We start from the raw sequence: 25509 nt of genomic DNA, 5'->3' as shown, positions 1-25509 counted from the left end.
TTTTGGGGAAGAGATATAGAGGTGATTGGTGAAGAGAATATAGGGAAGAGGATAGGATTTGATAGGTGAGTGGTGTTTTGGGTAGAGTGTTATAGAGATGTATGAGGGGGAGAGAGAGGGAGGTGGGATAGGTGGGGATCCTGTGGGGTCCACAGATCCTGAGGGGTCAAGAATTTCTCATCTCTGCTCCATTTAGGCGTGCAAAACGTCCTTAGAATGCAATTCTGGCATTTAACACCAGACTGCTGCTTTGTTTCTGGCGTTAAACGCCAGCTTTTTATACCTTTTCTGGAGTTTAACGCCAAGTTGGTGCTCTATTCTGGCGTTAAATGCCAGTCTGGTGCCAATTTCTGGCGTTAAACACCCAGAATGGTTCCAGGCTGGGCGTTTAACGCCCATTCTACTACTCTTACTGGCGTTTAAACGCGAGTAAGTTCTTCCTCCATGGTGTGCTATTTTTAATGCTGTTTTTGAATTTGTTTTTATTTTTGTAGTTGTTTTTGTAACTCCACATGATCATCAACCCAAAGAAAACATAAAATAATATAGATAAATAAAAATTGGGTTGCCTCCCAATAAGCGCTTATTTAATGTCAATAGCTTGACAGTGGGCTCTCATGGAGCCTCACAGATAATCAGAGCATGGTTGTGGCCTCTCAACACCAAACTTAGAGTTTGGTTGTGGCCTCTCAACACCAAATTTAGAGATTGGTTGTGGCCTCCCAACACCAAACTTAGAGTTTAAATGTGGGGGCTTTGTTTGACTCTGTATTGAGAGAAGCTTTTCATGCTTCCTCTCCATGTGTACAGAAGGAGAACATTGAGTCTTGAATACAAGGTAGTCCTCATTCAATTGAAGGACCAACTCTCCTCTGTCAACATCAATCACAGCTTTTGCTGTGGCTAGGAAAGGTCTGCCAAGGATGATGGATTCATCCTCCTCCTTCCAGTGTCTAGGATTATGAAATGAGCAGGGATGTAAAGGCCTTCAACCTTCACTATCACGTCCTCTACTAGTCCATAAGCCTTTTTCATGGATTTGTCTGCCATCTCTAGTGAGATTCTTACAGCTTGAACCTCAAAGATTCCAAGTTTTTCCATGACAGAGAGTGGCATGAGGTTTATGCCTGACCCCAGGTCACACAGAGCCTTCTCAAAGGTCATGGTGCCTATGGTACAAGGTATTAAGAACCTTCCAGGATCCTCTTTCTTTTGAGGTAATGTCTGCCTAACCAAGTTATTCAGTTCATTGGTGAGCAAGGGGGGTTCATCCACCCAAGTCTCATTACCAAATAACTTGGCATTCAGCTTCATGATTGCTCCAAGGTACTTAGCAACTTGCTCTTCAGTAATATCTTCATGCTCTTCAGAGGAATAGTCATCAGAGCTCATGAATGGCAGAAGTAGGTTCAATAGAATCTCTATAGTCTCTAGATGAGTCTCAGATTCCTTAGGTTCTTCAAATGGGAACCCCTTTTTGTCCAGAGGACGTCCCATGAGGTCTTCCTTACTGGGATTCACGTCTTCCTCCTCCTCTCTAGGTTCGGCCACACCAAGTAAGGTTATGGCTTTGCACTCTCTTTTTGGATTCTCTTCTGTATTACTTGGGAGAGTACTAGGAGGAATTTCAGTGACTCTTTTACTCAGCTGGACCACTTGTGCCTCTAAATTTCTAATGGAGGACCTTATTTCATTCATGAAACTTAGAGTGGCCTTAGATAGATCAGAGACTATGTTTGCTAAGCAAGAGGGGCTCTGCTCAGAATTCTCTGTCTGTTGCTAAGAGAATAATGGAAAAGACTTGCTATTGCTAAACCTGTTTCTTCCACCATTATTAAAGCCTTGTTGAGGCTTTTGTTGATCCTTCCATGAGAAATTTGGATGATTTTTCCATGAAGGATTATAGGTGTTTCCATAGGCTTTACCCATGTAATTCACCTCTGCCATTGCAGGGTTCTCAAGATCATAAGCTTCTTCTTCAGAAGATACTTCTTTAGTATTGTTGGATGCATTTTGCAATCCATTCAGACTCTGAGAAATCATATTGACTTGCTGAGTCAACATTTTATTTTGAGCCAATATGGCATTCAGAGTATCAATTTCAAGAACTCCCTTCCTTTGAGGCATCCCATTATTCATAGGATTCCTTTCAGAGGTGTACATGAACTGGCTATTTGCAACCATTTCAATGAGTTCCTGAGCTTCTGCAGGTGTTTTCTTCAGGTGAATAGATCTACCTGCAGGATGGTCCAATGACATCTTAGACAATTCAGACAGACCATCATAGAATATATCCAGGATGGTCCATTCTGAGAGCATGTCAGACGGACACTTTTTGGTCAGTTGCTTGTATCTTTCCCAAGCTTCATAGAGGGATTCACCTTCTTTCTGCCTGAAGGTTTGAACATCCACTCTAAGCTTGCTCAGCTTTTGAGGAGAAAAGAATTTGGCTAAGAAAGCCGTTATTCCAAGAGTTCAGGCTATCTTTAGGTTGAGAGTCCAACCATATTCTAGCTCTGTCTCTTACAGTAAAAGGGAAAAGCATAAGCTTGTAGACCTCGGGATCAACTCCATTAGTCTTAACAATATCACAGATCTGCAAGAATTTAGTTAAGAACTGAAAAGGATCTTCTGATGGAAGTCCATGAAACTTGTAATTTTGTTGCATCAGAGAAACTAATTGAGGCTTTAGCTCAAAGTTGTTTGCTCCAATGGCAGGGATCGAGATGCTTCTTCCATGGAAGTTGGAATTTAGTGCAGTAAAGTCACCAAGCATCTTCCTTGCATTGTTGTTGTTGGGTTCGGCTGCCATATCCTTTTCCTGTTCAAAAATTTCAGTTAGGTCCTCCTCAGAGTACTGTGCTTTAGCTACTCTTAGCTTCCTCTTCAAGGTCCTTTCAAGTTCAGGATCGGCTTCAACAAGAATGCCTTTTTCCTTGTTCCTGCTCATATGAGAGAGAAGAAAACAAAGAAAGTATGGAATCCTCTATGTCACAGTATAGAGATTCCTTTATATGAGTAGAAGAGAAGAAGGATAACAATGAGGAAAGAAAGAGAAAAATTCGAACTCAGAGAGAGAGAGAGGGTTCAAATTTTTTATGAGTGGAGGACAAGTGTTAGTAAATAAATAAAATAAATAGAAGGAGAGAGGGGGGAGTTTTCAAAAATAATTAAAAGGAAAAGAAAAATATTTTTGTTTTTATTTTAAAATTTAGTTAGAATTTGAAATTAAGAAAATGAATAAAATTAAAAGTTAAAACAATTAGTTAAATAAAAAGATTTTTGAAAAAGAGGAAAGTGATTCTCGAAAATTAGAGAGAGAAAAGTGGTTAGGTGGTTTTGAAAAAGATTTTGAAATTAATTTCGAAAAGATAAGAAGTTAGAAAAAGATATTTTGAAATTAATTTTGAAAAAGATATGATTTGAAAAATATATGTTTGAAAAGATATGATTGAAAAGATAGGATTGAAATTTATTTTGAAAGAGATTTGAAAAAGGAATTGAGAAAGATTTGATTTTGAAAATTAAAGTTAATGACTTGACTAACAAGAAACTAAAAGATATGATTTTAGAATTTAAAGGTTGAACCTTTCTTAATAAGAAAGTAACAAACTTGAAATTTTTGAATCAATCACATTAATTGTTAGTAAAGTTTTTGAAAATTTGAAATGAAATTAAGAAAAAGATTTTGAAAAACAATTTTTAAAATTTTCGAAAAAACAAAGGAAAAAATTGAAAAAGATTTTGAAAAGATAAATTTTTGAAATTGAAATATTGACTTGACTAACAAGAAACAACTTATTTTAAAAAATTGACTAAGTCAACCCAAAGATTTCGAAATTTATTAGTAAAATAAGGAAAAGATTTTTTTTTATTTTTTGACTTTTTAATGAGGAGAGAGAAAAACACAAAAATGACTCAAAACATGAAAAATTAAGATCAAAACAAAGAAAACATGCAAGAACATTTTGAATGTCAAGATGAACACCAAGAACACTTTGAAGATCAAGATGAACATCAAGACTTATTTTTGAAAAATTTTCAAGAAAAGAAAAACATGCAAGACACCAAACTTAGAAATTTTCAATGTTTAGACACTATGGATTAAAAAATGCATATGAAAAATAACAAAAGACAAAAGAAAAGAAAATATGAAGATCAAACAAGGAGGCTCATTAAGAACAACTTGAAGATCATAAAGAATGCAATGCATGAATTTTTCGAAAAATGCACAAATTTTTTAAAAAAAATGCAATTGGCATCAAATTTAAAATTTGACACTAGACTCAAACAAGAAACACAAAAATTTTTGATTTTATGATTTTATAAATTTTTTTGGATTTTTTGAAAATTATTTTTAGAAAAACGAAAAAGAAGAAAAATTTTGAAAGATTTTTGAAAACTTTTTGAAAATAAAATAAGGGTTGAAACAAGAAGAAAATTACCTAATCTAAGCAACAAGATGAACTGTCAGTTGTCCAAACTCGAACAATCCCCGGCAACGGCGCCAAAAACTTGGTGCACAAAATTGTGATCTCAATGGCGCCAACAACTTGGTACGTACAATTGTAATCTCAACTCTTTTTCACAACTTCGCACAACTAACCAGCAAGTGCACTGGGTCGTTCAAGTAATAAACCTTACGTGAGTAAGGGTCGATCCCACGGAGATTGTCGGCTTGAAGCAAGCTATGGTCATCTTGTAAATCTCAGTCAGGCGGATTCAAATGATTATAAAATTTTGATAATTAAAAGATAAATAAAACATAAAATAAAAGTAGAGATACTTATGTAAGTCATTGGTGGGAATTTCAGATAAGCGTATGGAGATGCGTTATTCCTTCTGAATCTCTGCTTTTCTACTGCCTTCATCCAATCCTTCATACTCCTTTCTATGGCAAGCTGTATGTTCAGGTATCACCGTTGTCAATGGCTACCTCTCGTCCTCTCAGTGAAAATGGTCCAGCTACAGGTTACATAGGGCTAATCATCTGTCAGTTCTCACCTGTGTTGGAATAGGATCTAGTGATCCTTTTGCGTCTGTCACTACGCCCAACAGTCATGAGTTTGAAGCTCGTCACAGTCATCCCATCCCAGATCCTACTCGGAATACCACAGACAAGGTTTAGACTTTCCGGATCTCAAGAATGCTGTCAATTAGTTCTAGCTTATACCACGAAGACTCTGATCTCAAGGAAGTGAAGGCTCTGTTGTCAGGAGAGGCAATCAAACGCAAGGACCAGGAATCCAAGAGATACACACTCTAGCTTTCGTAGGTAGAACGGAAGTGTTTGTCAGGCACGCGTTCATAAGTGAGAATGGCGATGAGTGTCACGGATCATCACATTCATCAGGTTGAAGTACGAGTGAACATCTTAGAATAAGAATAAGCTTGAATTGAATAGAAAACAGTAGTAATTGCATTAATACTGGAGGAATAGCAGAGCTCCACACCTTAATTTATGGTGTGTAGAAACTCCACCGTTGAAAATACATAAGTGACAATGGTCCAGGCATGGCCGTGAGGCCAGCCCCCAATGTCTAAGGACTAAAAATGATCCAAAGATGTTCCAAAAGTCCCCGGCTCCCCTAGTACAATAGTTAAAAGTTCTATTTATACTAAACTAGTTACTAGGGTTACAGAAATAAGTAAATGAGGCAGAAATCCACTTCCGGGCCCACTTGGTGTGTGCTTGGGCTGAGCATTGAAGCTTTCATGTGTAGAGACTTTTCTTGGAGTTAAACGCTAGCTTTTATGCCAGTTTGGGCGTTTAACTGTAGCTTCTATCATGTTTCTAGCGTTTAACGCCAGAATAGGGTAGGAAGTTTGCGTTTGAATGCCAGTTTGTGTCATCAAAACGCGAGAAAAGTATTAACTATTATATATTGCTGGAAAGCTCTAGATGTCTACTTTCCAACGCAATTGAGAGCGCACCATTTAGGTTTTTGTAGCTCCAAAAAATTCATTTCGAGTGCAGGGAGGTCAGAATCCAACAGCATCAGCAGTCATTTTTCAGCCTCTGAATCAGATTTTTGCTTAGGTCCCTTAATTTCAGCCAGAAAATATCTGAAATCACAGAAAAACACACAAACTCATAGTAAAGTCCAGAAATGTAAATTTTGCTTAAAAACTAATAAAAATATACTAAAACGTAGCTAGATCCTACTAAAAACTACCTAAAAACAATGTCAAAAAGCGTATAAATTATCCGCTCATCAAGCACCTTGACAAATCTTGAAGAATCGACATAATTCCTCAAACTTGTTTGTGTATTCAGCTATAGACATTTGACCCTGCTCCAATTGCAAAAATTCAAGCTCCTTAGCTGTCCTGACCGAATTGGAAAAGTACTTTTGGTAGAATTCCAACTGAAAGGCATTCCAAGGTATTGCAATATCGTCTTGCTGCAGTAGGCATCGCGTACCCTGCCACCAATACTAGGCTTCACCCGTTAACTGATAAGTTGCAAACTCAACACGTTGAGTTTCAAGAACTTGTTGTGCTTGTAACACCCATTCCATCTCCTGAAACCAGCTATCTGCCTCTGTGGAGTTCGTGGTCCTTCTAAAAATGGACGGGTTTACCTTCAAGAAGGTTGCTAAGGTCATTGGCCCATTTTCTCTGTCATCGCCATTCCCATTACCGGCTTGATTCCCCAATGCCACAACCGTAGCTTGCATAGCAACAGCCATGTTCTCCAGGACAGTCATAAAGTTCGTAGGATTATTCTTAGTTGTCTCACGTTCCGAGTTACTAGCCCTATCTCTCCTTCGACCGCGACCACGTTCACGAGTTGCCATCTGGTCCCTGTTCACACTAAACAAGTGATATTAAGGTGATCAATCTCAATATCACAAGTCTAGTGCTTCAAAATTCCAAATGCATGCTCATGATCTTTATGCTATGTATATCAATCAGATATCTAAAGTACCACATAAACACAACTCAGAGTATGCTCAGAAGCATAGTCAGTCCGTCCCTCAGGCTCTACAAAATGATATAACAAACTCCTAACTCAGCCTGCGAAGTTAAGGCTGGCCGGAGAATATTTACATACATATATACATACCCCAAAAATTCCAAATACAAAGATAACTCTAATTCTCCATAAACCTCTAAGACGTACAAGATAAAGTAGCTGTTCGGAGAGTTAAGTACATTTATAAACATAAACTATAAAACCCAGAAACTGCTCCGCTACAGAAGTCTAGACGCCTACCAAGGAGCCTCTCGACCTGCATCTAAAAAAAACAACATAGTATGGGGTAAGAACTAGAGGTTCTCAGCATGGTAAAGGTATCACGTAGATAAGATATAAGGTCTTGGGAATGCCATAGACAATCCTAGAATGCCGACACTCAAATTATAAAACTTAAGAATTAAAACTGAAAACCATAAATAAGGGTGGTTTTTCTAGTATTCCTAAACTTGACTAAATACTATCCAAAACCCTCAATTCTCCGCCTTTCCTCCAATCCTCCAACTCCCAGTGAAATCACAGACAGACAAACAGGCAAAGTAAGCACATGTAGAATACAAATACAGCAGGTAACAATTTAGCAAGTAAGCAAATTAATCACATTGACAAGCCCAATTAATGCACAAGCAATCAAAACATACAAATGCATATGATGCATGCCTGTCCTATGGCTGATGATATCATTTGTCGATTATATAGCCAACCCGACACGTCCTGGTAGTTAACCATGGACTGAAACACCCATCGCGGAGCAAGTGGGTTTGAGCTACAACCTCCTTGCTACTACCCGCTCAACCCAGAGCCAATGGAATAACCACTACTACGGCTACTACCCAAGCAGGTGTTTAAAAGCTCAACTTAGAGCGAGTGGAATAACCACTACTTCCGCTACTACCCAAGCGTCACAATCTCTGACCTGGAGCAAGCGAAACAAACCACCATCCTTGCTATTGCCCAGGGTCTTGCACACACATTCATTCAGCTTAAATCAATCATCATGGTTATCAAATCTCAAACATTAACCTAGAGCAAGCGGGACGAACCACCATCCTTGCTACTACCCAATTATACAGATTCATTTTCTGTGGTTTCCCTAATCAAACTAGAAGTTACCAAGGAATCGTGCATTGCACTGAATAGGGAGCCGCCGAATACACCAGCTACGCCTAACATATGAAATGGATGCATAAGAATATTGTGTTCAGCCTGAAATACAATCATAAAATTGAAGGTACCAGAAAATATGAAATCCAATCCTGGAAATATAGCATACCACTTTTTTTAACTATACAGGGTTTCGATACATTTCAAAATAAAAATTAATCAAGATTCAAGACCTAAAAAATCGAATAATTCAAAATGAATCTTCAAATTCAATTAACGAATTATGATCCGGAAGTTAATCCGGGGCAAGTGTTCGAATCTATTATGACATAAGAGGTTTATTGTTCCGCTCCTGTATCTTCCAAAAAGAAAAAAGATCTCTGAGAGCTCTTTCTCTCATCCAAAATTCATAATTAACTCAGTTTTCATACTTCTTCTTTCCATCTCATACCTGGAGCAAGTGGACTTTTTCACTACCTACTATCTGGGGCCATAATCATATTTATTTACGAACCAGCCTTCCCATTAAACTTTTTAACTTACATCCCCCTTTACAATCTTTCTTCATTGACAAATTATTATTCTCTCAATATTCAACTCCCTTCCTATGATTAATTTTAAGACTTAGGACACTGAGGAGTAAAAATAGAGATTTAGAGGTTCAAAATTAGGTTTTAGAAACATAAAATCAAGTGTGCTGAAAACAGGGGTCACGCGTACGCGTGAGACTGCATTACTGAAAGGTCACATGTATGCGTGGGCGTACAATTTTCTATGCTCGCGTACACAAGCACTCTGCTCGCGTATACGAGATACCCAACCCAAATAGGTTGGTCGCGTCGCATGTAGTGGTCGCGTACACAAGTTATGCAGAATAGCGAAAATGCTGAATGCTGCAGAATTTTCAACTTTGCACTACAAACTTTCGATGCACATAACTTTTTCGTTTTAAAATATTTTTCATCCATTCTTCAAATGCCGTAAACTTCACAAATCCAATTTTCATATGAAACAAGTTTGAAATAATTTGGGAGTCTGGAAGCTAAGTTATAGGTCGCCGAAGTTCGGGCAAAAATAAATTTTTTAATAAAACCTCATAAACCTCTATTATCACCAACTCAACTCAATACTAACCCTCTAAATATACAAATAGCACCACAACCTTTGAATTCAGCATCATAACCTCACATTCTATCAGAACCAAGCATACCTCAACCTTACATGCATTTTCTTCCAATATTTTCAATCATAACATCAAAATCATTATCCTTCACATTATTTAACACTATCAAAGTCATCATTCATTAATCCTCTTACCACATCAACTATACTCATATCATACAATCATTAACGTTGCCATGCATTATCAACAAATCATACCATGTCAACTAAATTACCAACCAATCTCCAAAATTCATAATTTTCACTACACCATCAACTACTAACCAAAAGCAACAATCATCAACCCATTATCATACTAATTTAACATCCTTTATAAACTTTACTAAGCATTCAACACAAACATACAATTCCAATCTATCCTATGGTTATCTAGCCTAAGTTTTCACAAAATATTATATATTAAATACGAGAAACCGTTTTCAGTCAGGTCAATGTAACAGAATAATTGAAGGGGAAGTTCACATTGGAGGTCAGGAACACTTCTATCTTGAGCCACATAGCAGTTTGGTGTGGACATTGGATGGTGGAAATGAAGTTCATATGATATCATCTACTCATGTAAGTCATACATTTTTTTTGACTTAGCCTAAGGTTTGTAATGTTTATTTTTTGAAAGCCCCAATTTGTATGGAATATTTAGCTTGTTTTTGATATATCAAATTCCTTTTGGAAAAATTCCGCAATATATGACTGGACAAGTGATCTTATATATTTAACTGTTCAGAACTGCTGATCAGTATATATTGATGATAAGAATTCAAACACTGGAAGGAAAATTGTTGATAATCTATTTATGGTTCTTCTGTTACAAAAATGATTGTGGGAGCTGGTGTTTTCTTCACTTTTGGTCTTTTTCCCTTTTCTGTTGTGATAAGCCTAGAGTTTTACAATAGTTTTTTGTTATTATATCTTCATGGGAATAAGCTTCAACTAAGTATCGTGAATGGTGTTGACTTGTGTTACCTGTAATGTATGGCTTGAACTTTGAAAGAAGCAACTGAGTTGTGAAAATAACATTGTGTTATTGCTAGGGACGGATCCAATCCAGGTTAAGAGGTTTGGGGGTCCATATGCCCCTGTCAAGAGTTTAATTTAATCTTTTTACATTTATATTCTTATGTATAAACTTTTCCCCATTATTGATTGAGTGATCCCACACTAAAGAAAAATTTAAACTAAACTCTTGTATAACTATATAAAAGTGTACTTGTTGTAGTTATGTATTATCTTTGCGACATAAATTTTCTGGTTTGGTCATCGGTTATTGCAGGCCCCTCAGAAGCACCAGAAATATGTTTCTCATGTTCTTGGTCTCCCCATGTCAAAGGTAGTGTACAAAACAAAGCGAATTGGTGGTGGATTTGGGGGGAAGGAGACAAGGTCAGCCTTTATTGCTGCTGCAGCTTCAGTTTCATCATATCTGTTAAATCGGCCTGTGAGGCTCACACTTGACCGAGATGTTGACATGATGATAACTGGGCAACGCCATAGTTTTCTTGGGAAGTACAAGGTATTGCTAATATCAAATACATTGGTAAAACTGGTGTGGTTCTTTGAACGTCAAAATGTTGCTGTAAATTTTTTTTTTCCTCTTTAAGATGTATTTTAGGCAGAAAATGACTATGAACTGTTGTATTAGTACTTTTGATTGCTTCTATCTGGCTTAAATTCTGAGAGTGATCACTGGTTCTTCTGATTTTAATGTGGTTGAATAGTCAATTAGAGATATTATCTGATTTTTTTCCTTTTATATTCCTATGTTATTTATGATAGAATTGCATTATCAAATTAGTGATGATGATTAAATTAATATGTTGTTAATTACTATAGGCAGGTGCTCTGGTTCATGTTTATACAGATGGAACTGTTTTAGTTACCCATGGGGGTGTAGAAATGGGGCAATGTTTACATACGAAAGTTGCTCAGATCGCTGCATCCGCTTTCAACATCCCCCTAAGTTCCTAAGTTCTGTCTTTATATCAGAGACAAGTACTGACAAGGTAACAAGTTACTCTATTCGAGGGTTAACTAATTTCAGAGGATAGCAACTAAAGATCCTGGCAAACTTGTGTAGATTTTCTGCAACCTTTCTGTTGATAAACATGTTGAATATAATGTCCTAAAGTTCTTTTGTTGGTTCATTTGGATTATTCATTCTTGTGTCTTGAAGTATTGTTTCTGTTACCGCCCAAAATGAGTCATGATCAGCGATCAGGGAAATAATCCTCAAGCAAACCTAACCGACTCAAATATAAGTTGAATAAGAAAATTACAAATGTTTTAAATAAATTTACAATATATAAAATGAATAATTACATATTTTTAACAATTATAGTAAATCAATTATTCAAATCAAAGTTCTTCGACAATAATTTTATAAATATAAATAGAAACTCAGAATAGCATGAACCAAAAAGATAATTAACGATTATAAATGTAAAGTCTACTCACAATTTGTTCTTAAGAAATCGAAAAGACCGAGCCCAGAATGCCAAATTAAAAGGTGAGAAGTTGGAATAGAATGAAACGAAAGAGAATTTGGACCTAGACGGTAGCAGCAACTTCCAGGACTAGATCGCAGATGTAATCATAACATCAACAGCTCCAATCGTTCTATGATATCACCAATACTAGCACTTAAGATAATCTCCAGCACAAACACAACAAAAGCAGAACCATAGTACTAAAACAGAGACACATTATCGCAATTAAATAAAGCATGTAAGAAAAGAGCAAAATGCACCAGAGTAAAGGTTGGAAGCATTACAGTTTTGCAAATGGAGTCAGAACGGGGAAAATGGTGCTGATTCAGAGACAAGAATGAAGGGGGGTGTGGGGCTGAGCAAGACCAAAGACGGTTCACTAGCGGTGACGTCGGTGATGCTCCCCTGACAACGACCTCCATTGATTGCAACAGCAGACGCGACGATGGTGAACGGCTCCTCCATCGCGACTCTTTCTTGGCGGCGGCCTCAACGGCAATGGTTTGTCCGCGATGGAGGCGACCCCCTTTCTTCCCTCGTCGCGGTTCTTCCTCCTCCGCGAACTCCCTTCTCTCTCTCCCTCATTCGCTCTCTCAAGCTTAACAATGGCTCCTTTCAATGACGACCCAGGCAACCGCTGCGACGATGGATGCTTCAGCGACAGCCACAAGGCACGGCAACGCAAGAAGGCACCTCCTTCTCTTTCTCTCTCTCCCGTCTTGGTTCTCTTCTCTCGCTGTTTCTTTCTTTCATTCTCAGGGTGTATGTGTTAGAAGAGGGTTAGGATGGATAAAATTAGGGTTAGGGTTGGGAAGAAAGAATAAGGGTAATTTAGGAATTTTGATAAAATTAGAGGGTACGGTAGTAAAAAAAACTTGGGACATTACAGTTTCTGATTATACTCATGCTTGCTACAACATCAGGTTCCTAATTCTTCTCCAACAGCAGCTTCTGCGAGTTCTGATATGTATGGAGCAGCGGTTTTAGATGCATGTGAGCAGATAAAGGCACGCATGGAACCTATTGCTTCACGGAACAACTTCAACTCATTTGCTGAGGTACAGATTTTGCTTTAGCAAAATTCATTCAGAAAAAATGATTAAGTACATTGTGTTTTGTGGAAATTTTATTTTTGCATAAATTTTATGTCAATGCTGGTGTTAGAAAGTGCACGAGGAATTAATAAACCATTGAGACTGTTTAACATTTCTAATAAACAAAATAAATATTTCACAAGATCCTATTGGAACTGTTTAAAATTTCTCAAACAAATATTCAGAATCCTTCTAAATATATATTCTGTATAGGTATTGTCAACAATTATTGTACTGTTACAAGGTGACTTGTGCTTGAAAGATTTCTAAACATTTATATGTATGTTCATTGATGAAGCAGGTACTTGTGTGATCTTCGATAATTTTTGCAAGGAAGAGGATATGGCTGCGCATGCTTCTTCTGAGATTATTAAGTATGATGTCTTCCTCAGCTTCAGAGGCACAGACACTCGCTGTGGTTTTCTCAGTCATCTGCGCAAGGCTTTAGAGGACAAGCACATCAAGACATACGTGGATTACATGCTCAGAGAAGGAACTGAAATATCACACTCACTCCTTGCAGCCATTGAACAATCAGAAATTGCTTTGATCATATTCTCCCAGGATTATGCTTCTTCCAAACACACTAGCCAAGATAATGGAATGCAGGAAACAAAATGGTCAAATTGTAATACCTTTTTTCCATAATGTAGACACATCATGGGTGCGCCACCAAAAGGAAAGTTATCACCATGCGCTTGCTAATCATGAGGTGTGGTTTGCAGACAGGGTGCAAATCTGGAGAGATGCTCTCAAGGAAGCTGCCAATTTGTCTGGATTGCATTCACCATCATCAAGCTTCAGGTCAGTTTTATTCTTTTTTCTCTTTCATTTGTTTCCTGGATTATTTTGTTTCTTCTATGATATAATTTAGATCCATCAACAACAACAATAACAATATGAAGTTTGCCTCATATGTTATGTAGGAATGATGCTGAATTCATTGATGAAATTGTCAAACGGGTCATACAAAAGTTAAACCAAACATGCCAAGGTGATCTGATGCAGGGTCTTGTTGGAATTCATGAACCAATTGGAAAGCTAGAATCATTGCTGTGCACGGCATCAGAAGCCGTTTCTATTATTGGCCTTTGGGGCATGGGTGGTGTTGGTAAGACCACTCTTGCTAGAGCACTTTTCCATATATTTTGTAATGGATTTGAAAGATTTTGCTTTTTGGACAATGTAAGATAAAGAGTTCAGAAATATGGCATAGAACATTTGAAAAAAGAACTTCTTTCCAAACTGCTAAAGGAAGAAGATGCAAGTCCCTTTGTCACGCCTGGTGGGATAACTAATTTTGCCAAGAAAAGACTTAATCGAACAAAGGTTCTTGTTGTTCTTGATGATGTCAATGATTCAGACCAAATGGAAGATTTATGTGGAGGACATACATGGTTTGGGGCAAGAAGCAGAATCATCGTGACAACAAGAGATAAGCATGTCCTTGTTAAGGCGGATGCTGATCATATACATGAAGTTAAGGCATTGAATTCTCAATTCTGATGATTCTCTTCGGCTTTTCAGCCTGAATGCCTTCAAGCAAAACTGCACTATAGAAGCAGAACAAGTTGAGTTGTCCAAGAGAGTGCTTAACTATTGCAAAGGCCTCCCTTTCGCATTGAAAATCTTGGGTTCCTTTCTTAAAGGAAAAACTCAACAAGAGTGGGAAAGTGAACTGGCCAAACTTGAAAAGATGCCTGATGAAAAAATCCAAAGTATATTGCGACTGAGTTATAATGAATTAGATCGTAATGATCGAAATATATTTTTGGAACTTGCATGTTTCTTTGATACAAATACAGAAAAAGAGCAGATAAAATCTCTTCTTGATCGCTGTGGATACACAACTATTGGATTGACAAATCTTTGTAATAAAGTTCTTATTTCCATTTCCAATGATTGTGTGTCAATGCATCACTTAATTCGAGAAATGGGCCGTGAAATTGTTCGCGAAGAATGTCTAAATGATCCAAGAAAACGCAGTAGACTATGGAAGTTTTCTGAAGATGAGTGTAGGATTCTTCCTGCATTGAAAATAGTTATCATTATCTCCCTTCACACTTAAAACGATGCTTTGTCTATTGTTCTTTATATCCCAAAGATTATGAATTCAATAGAGGTGAATTGATATTGTTGTGGATGGCTGAAGATCTTTTGCAACAACCAAAGAGTGGAAGCATTTTAGAAGTTGGTTATAAATACTTCAATGATTTAGCTGCACGATCATTCTTTCAACCTTTAAAGAATGCTTATAAAAATTCATTTGTGATGCCCTATCTCATGCATGATATAGCGAGATTCTATGGTGAAAAGTTCTTTGTTAGAACCTTTGAAGTCGAGAATGTAGGCAAACATGATGCTAAAACTCGTCATTTGTCATATGATCTCGGTGACAATGACTCTGTCTCAAAGATCTCAGAAGCATGTGATAGTTTACGTCATGCAAGGACTCTGTTGAAAATCAAGAAATACCGTGAACACAAAGAGGGAATTGATACTTGTCACTTACTAGCACAGTTGAAGCACTTACGTGTTTTGTCATTTGCATCGTTTAAAATTGATATATTGCCTGATTCAATTGGTGAATTGATCCACTTGCGCTATTTGAATCTCTCTAACACACTTGTCGTGTCATTGCCCGAGTCCTTGAATTCTTTGTACAATTTACAAACATTGAAGTTGGCAAACTGTAAAGAACTTAAAACGCTTCCCTCCAACATGCAAAATCTTGTGAAATTGCGTCATCTTGATATTTCCCACACTTATTTGGTAGATATGCCAAAAAAGATGAGCAACTTAAAAGATTTGCAATTTTTAAGTGACTATACTGCGGGCAAACATGAAGAGAATGGGATTGGAGAATTGGGAGAGCTAGCAAATCTTCATGGCTCATTGTCGCTTGCGAAATTAGAGAATGTTGAGAATGGTGGTGAAGCATCAAGTGCAAGAATGGATGAGAAAATACACCAGAATGCTTTAAATTTGGAGTGGTCAAGGTCATTATTTAAAGATAGAGAGTTTTGGAATTCCGGAAGTGAAAGAGATGTACTTGACAAATTACGTCCTCACAAAGACTTGAAGGTGCTATTCATCAAGGGTTACAGAGGTAGCATGTTTCCGGATTGGGTAGGGCACTCTTCGTACTACAACATTACTAAGTTGGAGCTGAGGCGATGCAGGAATTGTATGATGCTTCCTTCACTTGGACAGTTACCCGCTCTAACGAGATCGGAGATTTCACATTGTGATATGGTGAATATGATTGGTGGTGAATTCTATAAGGGTGATGCAACTCATCATCCAAAGACACCCTTCCGATCCCTTAAATATCTCTCATTCTCTGATATGAGTTACTGGGGGGAATGGGAGTCATATGAATGTGATGATGCACCATTTCCTCAACTTGAGGAACTTTGGATACATAAATGTCCTATATTAAGAGGAGATTTGCCCACTTTCCTTCCGTCTTTGAAATCACTCCACATTGTTAGATGCGAGGAGCTTGGTTATTATCTGCCAAGAGCTCCCATCCTACGCGAATTAACAATAGATGGCAAACAGAAAGCAAGAATGCGGGACCTACCACTTTCCATGTTGGAGAGACTATTGGTTAATGGAGAGCAGCAGGTGGAGTATGTGATTGAGGCCATGACCCACACCCAACCAACCTCTCTCATACACCTACAGATCTCAGAGTGCTCATCAGCCATATCATTTCCAGGGGATTCTTTGCCCCCTTCATTGGAAGAGCTATCAATTGAGGATTGCAAGAATGTAGAATTCCCAATGCAACACCAACAACATCAGTCACTAAGGAGTCTTAGAATAGACAACAGCTGCAATTCACTTACATCCTTGGCATTGCCAGCGTTCACAAATCTCAAGTATCTCAGAATCGCAAGCCGTAAAGATTTGACATCTCTGGAGGTGTCACAGTCACAGTCCCTTGAATACTTATCAATTTCAGAGTGCCCTAAGCTGGGGAAGATAATAAGGCTGCCTGGCTCTTTAAGGGAACTCTCCATCAGTAACTGTCCGTTGTTGGGTGAAGGCATAGGGAGGAAGGACCCCCCACATTTGGCCTTCCATTTCCCACATCCCTAACATCTATGTCAATAGGAAACGGATTCGCAAAGACTCAACATCTTAAAGCAGGTAACTCTTTTGCTATCTCTCTATATCCTAAACCCACTTCATCTTCTCCAACATCATATTCATTCTCTCCTATGTAATCTTTTTTTAATTTCCAAATTTCTATTCCTCATTCAAATTCTGTGTCTCCTACTCTTATTGCAGAAAACACAAAACTGATTCCTCTCTTTTCACACTGTTCATCACCACTCTACTCGATGCCTACTTTTGGGAACATATAGTATGGGTATACAATGTCAATTTTCGTCTTTTTTTTCCCCTAATTTCTTCTTCTTTGTTCTTCATGTATAGGGACATTTAATGATTCTTCTGGGACTTATCAATTTACTACAGTTCGGTTGTGCAACTCCATTCTTGTAAGGATGCTTTCTGTCTCTAACATCTCTCTATTGAAGCTTGTGTTGTTAATTCAACGATCATACCTTGAGAATGATGAAATCTTTCCCTTCCATTTTTTACCTTTTCTATTTTAATGGTTTTTTTTTCTTATTTCAATCAGCTACTTTTGCTCCATGCCTTGTCTTACACCCAAATGGAAGGTCTTTCATTATCTTTCTTCGTGTTGCTCCTGCTTGCTTGCCCGTGCCCTTTGTTAGATTTGGTATAAGTTTATCATCTTATTATTAATTCTGTTGAAGTAAGAAACTAATAAACTTTGTGAGAGTTAAGTCCTATTTCAGTCCCTGAGATTGACGAGTTGCACTAATTTAGTCTTCCAAATTCCGATTGCATTTAATTAGTCCCCCAGATTCAAAAAAATGTACCACGTTAGTCCTTAGCCATATTTCCATCACCGAAGGACTGACGCCGTTAGGGACATGGCCAAATATTGCCACGCTGGACACACTAACGGTTATATGACGTGGCTTAAGGTTTGATTTGCTCCATTTTGGTCCTTATCCTCCTTTTAAAACCTAAGTTCATCCTGTGACCTCATCATCTTATTCTTCTTTCCGTTTCTGTCTGGTTCTTTGATAAACCCCATTTGTAGGGTTTTCTTGTGCTTGATTTAGGGGATTTTATAACCTTTTACCCACATTTATTCAACGAAATAGCATGGTTTTGTATATTCTCCTTTAATTGTGCTTGAATGTGAAAACATGCTTTTTAGGCCTTAAAATAGCTAAATCTAATTCTCCTTGATTCCATTAGATGCCTTGATATGTTTGTTAAGTGATTTAAGGTTTAGGAGGCAAAGATTGGATCAATGGAATAAAGAAAGAAGCATGAAAAGTTGGAGAACTCATAAAGAAATGAAAGAACCGGAAAGTTGTCAAGCCGACCTCTTCGCACTTAAACGACCATAACTTGAGCTACAGAGGTCCAAATGATGCGGTTCCAGTTGGATTAGAAAGCTAACATCCGGGACTTCGAAACGATATAAGATTTGCCATAGTTGCTACACGTATGGTGGCGCGCACGCGCATAGTACGTGCACGCGCCGTTGCTGCCACCTGGTTCACTTAAAGCAAAATGTGGCCAACAATTTTAAAAGCCTTGTGGGCCCAATCCAACTCATTTCTGATGCTATTTAAGCCAAGGATTGAAGGGGAATCAACATACTTTACATACTTTTGATCATTAGTTATAGTTTAGTTTTAGAAGTAGTTAGAGTTAGAGAGAGAAGCTCTCTCTTCTCTCTAGAATTGGGATTAGGAATTAGGGTTAGATTAGGATCTCATAGTTCTAGGTTTAATTCAAGTCTCCTTCTACTTCTACTTTCAATTGATGATTGCTACACTTTGGTTCTTCTTTCTATCCCTATCCTCTTGTTGTAATTTCTCTTATTTTGTTTTTAGGTTTTGTAATTGAGATATTTTTGTTCTTTTGTTTTCTTTTAATAATGCAATTTGAGATAATTCATGTGATTGTGATGTTGTTGATTGTTGTTTTGTTAATTCTTTGTAATTGTTGGTTGTTTATTCCTTTTATTCTTACAAATAAAAGTGCTTTCTTTCATTACCCTTCAAGTGTTTGATGAAATGCTTGAGAGGATGTTAGAGTAGAATTCTATGTTCTTGGCTTGAGAATGTGACTTAGGATTTTTTGAGTTTCTAGTGTCCAATTGATTGATAGTTGATAGCCATTAACTCTAGCCTTCATTAATCCAATTAGTGGAAAGCTAGGATTTATGGACTTGGATTGATATTACTCACTTGACTTTCCTTTGTTACTTGATTAAAGGATGACTTAGTGAGATTAATCCTTGCAACTACCATGCTTGTGGCTAGTGATAATGATGAAGACCCTTGACAACCAAACCTTGCCAAGACCATTTTGTTAATACAATTTCATTACCATTTGCTATTCATTTTTCTCATCTAAAACCCCAAAATAAATAAATCCATAACTAATAACAAGAACACTACCCTGCAAGTCATTTGAGAGACGACCCGAGGTTTAAATACTTCGGTTATTAATTTTAGGGGTTTGTACTTGTGACAAACAAATTTTTTTATGAAAGAATTATTGTTGGTTTAGAAACTATACTTGCAACGAGAATTCATTTGTGAAATTCTAAACCGTCAAAAATCCAATCATCAAAATGTCGTCGTTGCCGGGGATTTGCAATGGTGTTGTGTTATTGGTTATTGTACATATGTGAATATTGTAAATAGCTTGTCTTGTGCTTGTTTACTAGATTTTGTTAGTTTTAATTTGTTTTTCCACTATGAATTCTCATTTTGGCTATGAGTTTAGTTCGAATTGTGTTGTAGGAAATGTGAACTTCAATGGTGACACTCATTATGGATGGAACACTCTAAGATGGGAGGAGCATCAAGGAATTGATCACTCCTATTGGCAACAACCTCCGGATACTTATAGGTATAGTTTCCATCCTAATGCATGCCAATTTAACGGCTATGATGACTCTTTTTGTGACACTCAACAACCACCATCATATGCCTATGAATCTCATCCTCAACATGAACTTCAACCATTCTCACAAGCCTTTCATTACCAAACACCACCCTATGATCCATATCCATCGTATGACCAAACCCCCATACCATACTCTTATGACCATTATGAGCAAGAACCCTTAGAACCACCACAACCCTATCAAGATTACTCCCAAGAACCACCTCAATACACACAATCTCCACAACCTTACCAAGAAGAACCACCTTTCTATTATGAATCCTTTCTCCAAAATAATGAACCTTCCTCCCCGCCCCAAGCCCCAGTAGACGATTCTCTCACTTTGTTACTCCAAGGACAAGAAGCCATGAAACGGGACACACTTGAGTTTATGACCAACTTGACTAAGGTAGTGCACGCTGTAGCCTACAAATGTTTGAACACTCAAGGTACTTTCATAGCCACATGCGAAAAACCTAAAGAAGAGCAAAGTATGAAGGAGAAATTGGACAATCTGGTAGAGAAGGGAGAATCAAGTTTTGTGTTGGAACAATTTGAGGAGCCTATGATCATTGAAGAAAAGGAAGAGGTGGTTGAAGATTTAGGAGATGTTGAAAGTCCATGGGAATGTAGCATCATGGAGGACTCTTCCAAGAAGCTTGATATCGATGTTGAGGAAGGTGCGCAACCTCCAAGGCATATCATCGTTGGAGACTTGGAAGAGGCTTATCAAGAGATGGATTCAATCATGGATGAATTTCTCTCTACAATGAAATCCTCTCCCATTGGACATAAAGTTGAAGTTACAAAAGAGTGTGCACAACCTCCCATACCTTTGGTAAGCAATGAGAAAGAGAGTAAATCGAAAGAGAGCTACCAAGAGGAAAAAGTTGGCATGGTGTATATCAAAATTGAAGAATATAAAGAGGTTGATCAAGAGATGGATTCATTCATCAATAAATTCCTATCCAAAATTGAATCACCTCCCATTGGGCAAGATGAAGTAATTGAAGACAACACCAAGCCAAGTGAAAAAGGAAAAAAGGTTGAAATTGAAGAAGCTTGTGAAGAGGTGGAAACAACTAAAGAAGAGCCTAAAGAAGTAGACCTTGCATTGTCTAAGTGTGGGGAGGTCTCCCTCCCCAAATCACCATCCAACACAACATTCAAGTGGGTAAAATTCTTATCCCTAAGCTTTACTTTCTCGCTTGAATATGGCTTGATTCAAAATGATGGCCAACTTAGAGCTCTTTGTGGAGTTAAGAGTAGGAAAGAATTGTGTAGTGGTTGAAAACATCATTCTCAGCTCATGACGGTTGTAAGCTCAAAATTCAAGAGCAATGGTTGGTGTGGAACCAAATTGCATGGGTCTAGGAAGTTGTTTGGAAGCTTCTTTGAGAATTCCAAGATTATGCCACCCAAGTGGAATAATGATAATCAACTCAAAGATGGGTGTAGAAATCAGATATGGGATCCCGGAATACATGAGGATTGCCTTTGGGAGCTCATAGCTTGTGAGGAACTCCACCCATGCTTGAAGTTATTAATCTTGAATGATGGAACTTATTGGAAGACCAAGCATTGGTGGATGTTCCAAGATGAGTACAAGCACAAGCCACCTTGATAAGAAGCTCCCCATAAGTCCAACTTAAGGACAATAAATAAAAGTGCTAGGTGGGAGACATCCCACCATGGTAAACTCTTTCCATACTCTTTTAGTTTTGTTAATAAGTGAATTGAGTTGCCATTGTAGGTAGATTCTCATTTTCATTTTTATCTTTTGTAAATATTGGTAGAATTAGTTTAATTTCTTGTTTTTATTATTTTATTGAGTTTAGTTAGTAGTATAGTATAGGGTGTTTTGGTAGTTGCTTGGAGGTTTGGAATGCTTGGATTGGTGCAAGAACTTAGAAAAATTTTGAAAAACAGAACACCATCCACGCGTGCACGCACCTAACGCGTACGCGCACCTGAGCATTTTTCGACCATCCACGCGGACGCGCACTGTACGCGTACGCGTGGATGCAAAATTTCACCTCCAGCCAAAAACCCGAGAGTTAGGCCTGCACTGTGCGAAAATTGGGCCTAAGGCACAAGTCTATGCACGCGTGCACGCACCTGGCGCGTACGCGCACATGATCTTAAATTGGCATGCACGCGCCCGCACACTGTGCGCGCGCACATCAATTGCACGATCCACACTCCTGGTACTTTTACCCGAGAGTTGTGCCAGACTTGGGCCGACATTATGCCTCCGGCCTAACTCGATGCACGCGTGCGCGCACCTGGCGCGTACGCGTCCTTCAACCAATATGCCCAGTGACGCGTAAACGTGCATGACGCGCACGCGTCGGTAAAAAAAAAAAAGAGTTTTTTTCTCCCCTTCCATTTTCTTTTGCTTATCACATTAGCATACTTCTACTCTTCCCATTTTCATTTAGTTTTTGTAGCATGTTTTCGTTTTTTTAAGTCATTTCAATAATGGTGTTGAATTCTTATACTCAATTATTGAGACTCTCTTGCTTTATCTTGGTGCTTTGTGACCTGTTTAACATTAATTGAAATATTTTGTTCCACACACAAGGTAGTGCTTTAGTCCTTCCTAACTCATTATCCTTTGTTTTTGTGCTTCATCATCATTGAGTTAGGTTGGGACCAAATGCCCTCATACTTATCACTAATCTTGTTTGTGTCAATTCTTATTTGATCTTGATGCTCAATATGTTTTTCATGCTTTAACCTTACTCTTGCATCAAGTGTTAGTTGATATGCCGTGGCTCATATTGTTTTCTCTTTTACATGCTTTGCTACCATGTAGTAGAGAACCATACCTTTATTTGGCATTAGCCCCCGCCTATATCCTATTTGCTTTAATATCTTTGTCATAGGCTTAATATTCCTTTCCTTTTCTATCCTTTTAGGTTGGCCACCAAGGAGGGAAAAAGGAAAAGTTTTTAAATGGGGCAACAAACAAGTCATCCGCACAACCATTTGAGGAGCTCATCAATTGTAGCAACCCGTCCACCCTACTCTTCTTTGCATGTACCGAAGACGGTGCAATCTTCAAGTGTGGGGAGGTCGTCCGACCGATCTCCATGGGTAACAATTTCCTTTTCAACACCAAAATTTTTATTTTCTTTGATAGAATAGCTATTGCATTGCATGATAGGTTGCATGTTAGTTAGAATTTGTACATATGTTTACCACTTCCTTCTTATTAGGACTACTTGGTTAGGGTGATGATTTTCTTTCCAAGAAACTGTTTTAGGGCACCCTACCAATTTGAAAAAGAAAATTTGTGGAACTTGCTTGAAAGAATTTATTTTGGAACATGGTTTTTGAGCTAAGAACACAAGCTTGTGAGATTTGAGCCTAATGGTGTGATTACATCTTATAACCAGTTATTTTCCTTCTTGCGTGTAATTGTTCTCTTTTTATGATTGTAATCTTTGATTTGTTTGAATCTATATGTCCCATTATCCCTTGTATTCATGCATTTATATGATTGAGGCCATCATTTCATTAGCTCACTTATCCAGATAGCCTTACCTTTTACTCTCCTTTGTTAGCCGATTTTGAGCCTACGCTTAACCCACTTGTTCTCATTTTAGCACATTACAAGCCTTAAAACGGAAAACAATGAATGTCCTTTATTTGGATCTTTGATTGGCTTAGGCTAGTGAGTGTGAGTGTCATCCAAGAGTGGGAAAATTTTAGGACATTGGTTGGGATAAGAGGGTGTTTGTGTTTTGTATTTTTATATTGGGGAATTGGGTACATACTCATGTATTGATTAAATGTATAGACCTTATGCATTGATGTTCTTGTATATAGTTTGAAAGAAAAAGAAAATGAAAAGAAAAAGAAATAAAAGTGAAAAAGAAAAAAAAGAAAAGAAAAGAGAAGAAAATGTATGTAAAAAAAGAAAGAAAAAAAAAGAAAAGCAATAAAGGGGACAAAATGCCCCAAAGTGAAGCTCAATAAGAATCAATGCATAAGTGTTGTGAAATGAAAAGAAAATTCATGAGTATGTGAAAAAGTGAGGAATGGGTAGTTAGATTAGTACTTAATTGTATAGGTCATTATATAGGTTAGGTGGAAAAGTTTAAGTTAATCAAAGATTCAAATCCTAAGTCCACTAGCCATATATGATCCTACCTTGACCCTAACCCCATTACAACCTAAAGAAAAGACCTCATGATACATGTATGCATGCATTGAATAATCGTTGATTGTTAGAAGAAAAATAAATCTTGGAAAGCATGATTAGGGGAGAATTGAGTGAATCAACCCCAAACACCGAGCGACTAGAGTGCAAACACTTCTGGTGAGGGTTCGATGCTCGACTCCTTGATTCCCGGCTTTCATAAGCTTTCTTCTTGCAAGTCTATTTGAACTTCAATTTTTATATTTGAATTGGTAGGATTCATGAATCGTTATATGATCTTGACCCTACTTGTGCATGTATGACTTGGAGGATTTATTTATTTTTAACCAAGTAGGTAAAACCATTTTGCATTTAGTTGCATATAGTTTAGGTTGCATATAGTTTATTTACATTGAATAAATGTTGATACCCTTTGTTTCTCTATTAGCTTAAGCATGAGGACATGCTTGGTTTAAGTGTGGGGAGGTTGATAAACCCCATTTGTAGGGTTTATCTTGTGCTTGATTTAGGGGATTTTATAACCTTTTACCCACATTTATTCAACGAAATAGCATGGTTTTGTATATTCTCCTTTAATTGTGCTTGAATGTGAAAACATGCTTTTTAGGTCTTAAAATAGCTAAATCTAATTCTCCTTGATTCCATTAGATGCCTTGATATGTTTGTTAAGTGATTTAAGGTTTAGGAGGCAAAGATTGGATCAAGGGAATAAAGAAAGAAGCATGAAAAGTTGGAGAACTCATAAAGAAATGAAAGAACCGGAAAGTTGTCAAGCCGACCTCTTCGCACTTAAATGACCATAACTTGAGCTAGAGAGGTTCAAATGATGCGGTTCCAGTTGGGTTAGAAAGCTAACATCCAGGGCTTCGAAACGATATAAGATTTGCCATAGTTGCTACACGTATGGTGGCGCGCACGCGCATAGTACACGCATGCGCCGTTGCTGCCACCTGGTTCACTTAAAGCAAAACGTGGCCAGCAATTTTAGAAGCCTTGTGGGCCCAATCCAACTCATTTCTGATGCTATTTAAGCCAAGGATTGAAGGGGAATCAACATACTTTACATATTTTTGATCATTAGTTATAGTTTAGTTTTAGAAGTAGTTAGAGTTAGAGAGAGAAGCTCTCTCTTCTCTCTAGAATTGGGATTAGGAATTAGGGTTAGATTAGGATCTCATAGTTCTAGTTTTAATTCAAGTCTCCTTCTACTTCTACCTTCAATTGATGATTGCTACACTTTAGTTCTTCTTTCTATCCCTATCCTCTTGTTGTAATTTCTCTTATTTTGTTTCTAGGTTTTGTAATTGAGATATTTTTGTTCTTTTGTTTTCTTTTAATAATGCAATTTGAGATAATTCATGTGATTGTGATGTTGTTGATTGTTGTTTTGTTAATTCTTTGTAATTGTTGGTTGTTGATTCCTTTTATTCTTACAAATAAAAGTGCTTGTGCTTTCTTCATTACCCTCCAAGTGTTTGATGA

At 37.6% G+C, this 25509-nt stretch overlaps 2 protein-coding genes, 1 non-coding gene and 1 pseudogene across 4 annotated transcripts in view; all 4 read left to right on the top strand.

Moving 5' to 3' along the window:
• The window catches only part of LOC107461399 (disease resistance protein RPV1), a 76128-nt gene that overhangs the window by 32259 nt on the left and 18360 nt on the right, over positions 1–25509 (top strand). The window lies entirely within an intron of this gene.
• LOC127741134 (xanthine dehydrogenase 1-like) lies at positions 9488–11009 on the top strand. Its single transcript, XM_052252796.1, has 2 exons — positions 9488–9823; positions 10536–11009. Exons 1-2 carry the CDS (start codon positions 9806–9808, stop codon positions 10860–10862), a joined length of 345 nt encoding a protein of 114 aa, XP_052108756.1. The 5' UTR covers positions 9488–9805; the 3' UTR covers positions 10863–11009.
• LOC127741133 (TMV resistance protein N-like) lies at positions 11202–14685 on the top strand (annotated as a pseudogene).
• LOC107461341 (uncharacterized) lies at positions 16278–17805 on the top strand. The gene is made up of 3 exons (XR_008002082.1): positions 16278–17000; positions 17142–17353; positions 17497–17805. It is a non-coding gene; the product is annotated as an uncharacterized LOC107461341 (transcript).

The sequence above is a fragment of the Arachis duranensis genome, chromosome 8 (assembly GCF_000817695.3).
Source record: "Arachis duranensis cultivar V14167 chromosome 8, aradu.V14167.gnm2.J7QH, whole genome shotgun sequence".
Lineage (NCBI taxonomy): Eukaryota > Viridiplantae > Streptophyta > Magnoliopsida > Fabales > Fabaceae > Arachis > Arachis duranensis.
Note: the sequence above shows the minus strand (reverse complement) of the source record. Positions and strands in the feature narration are given on the sequence as shown.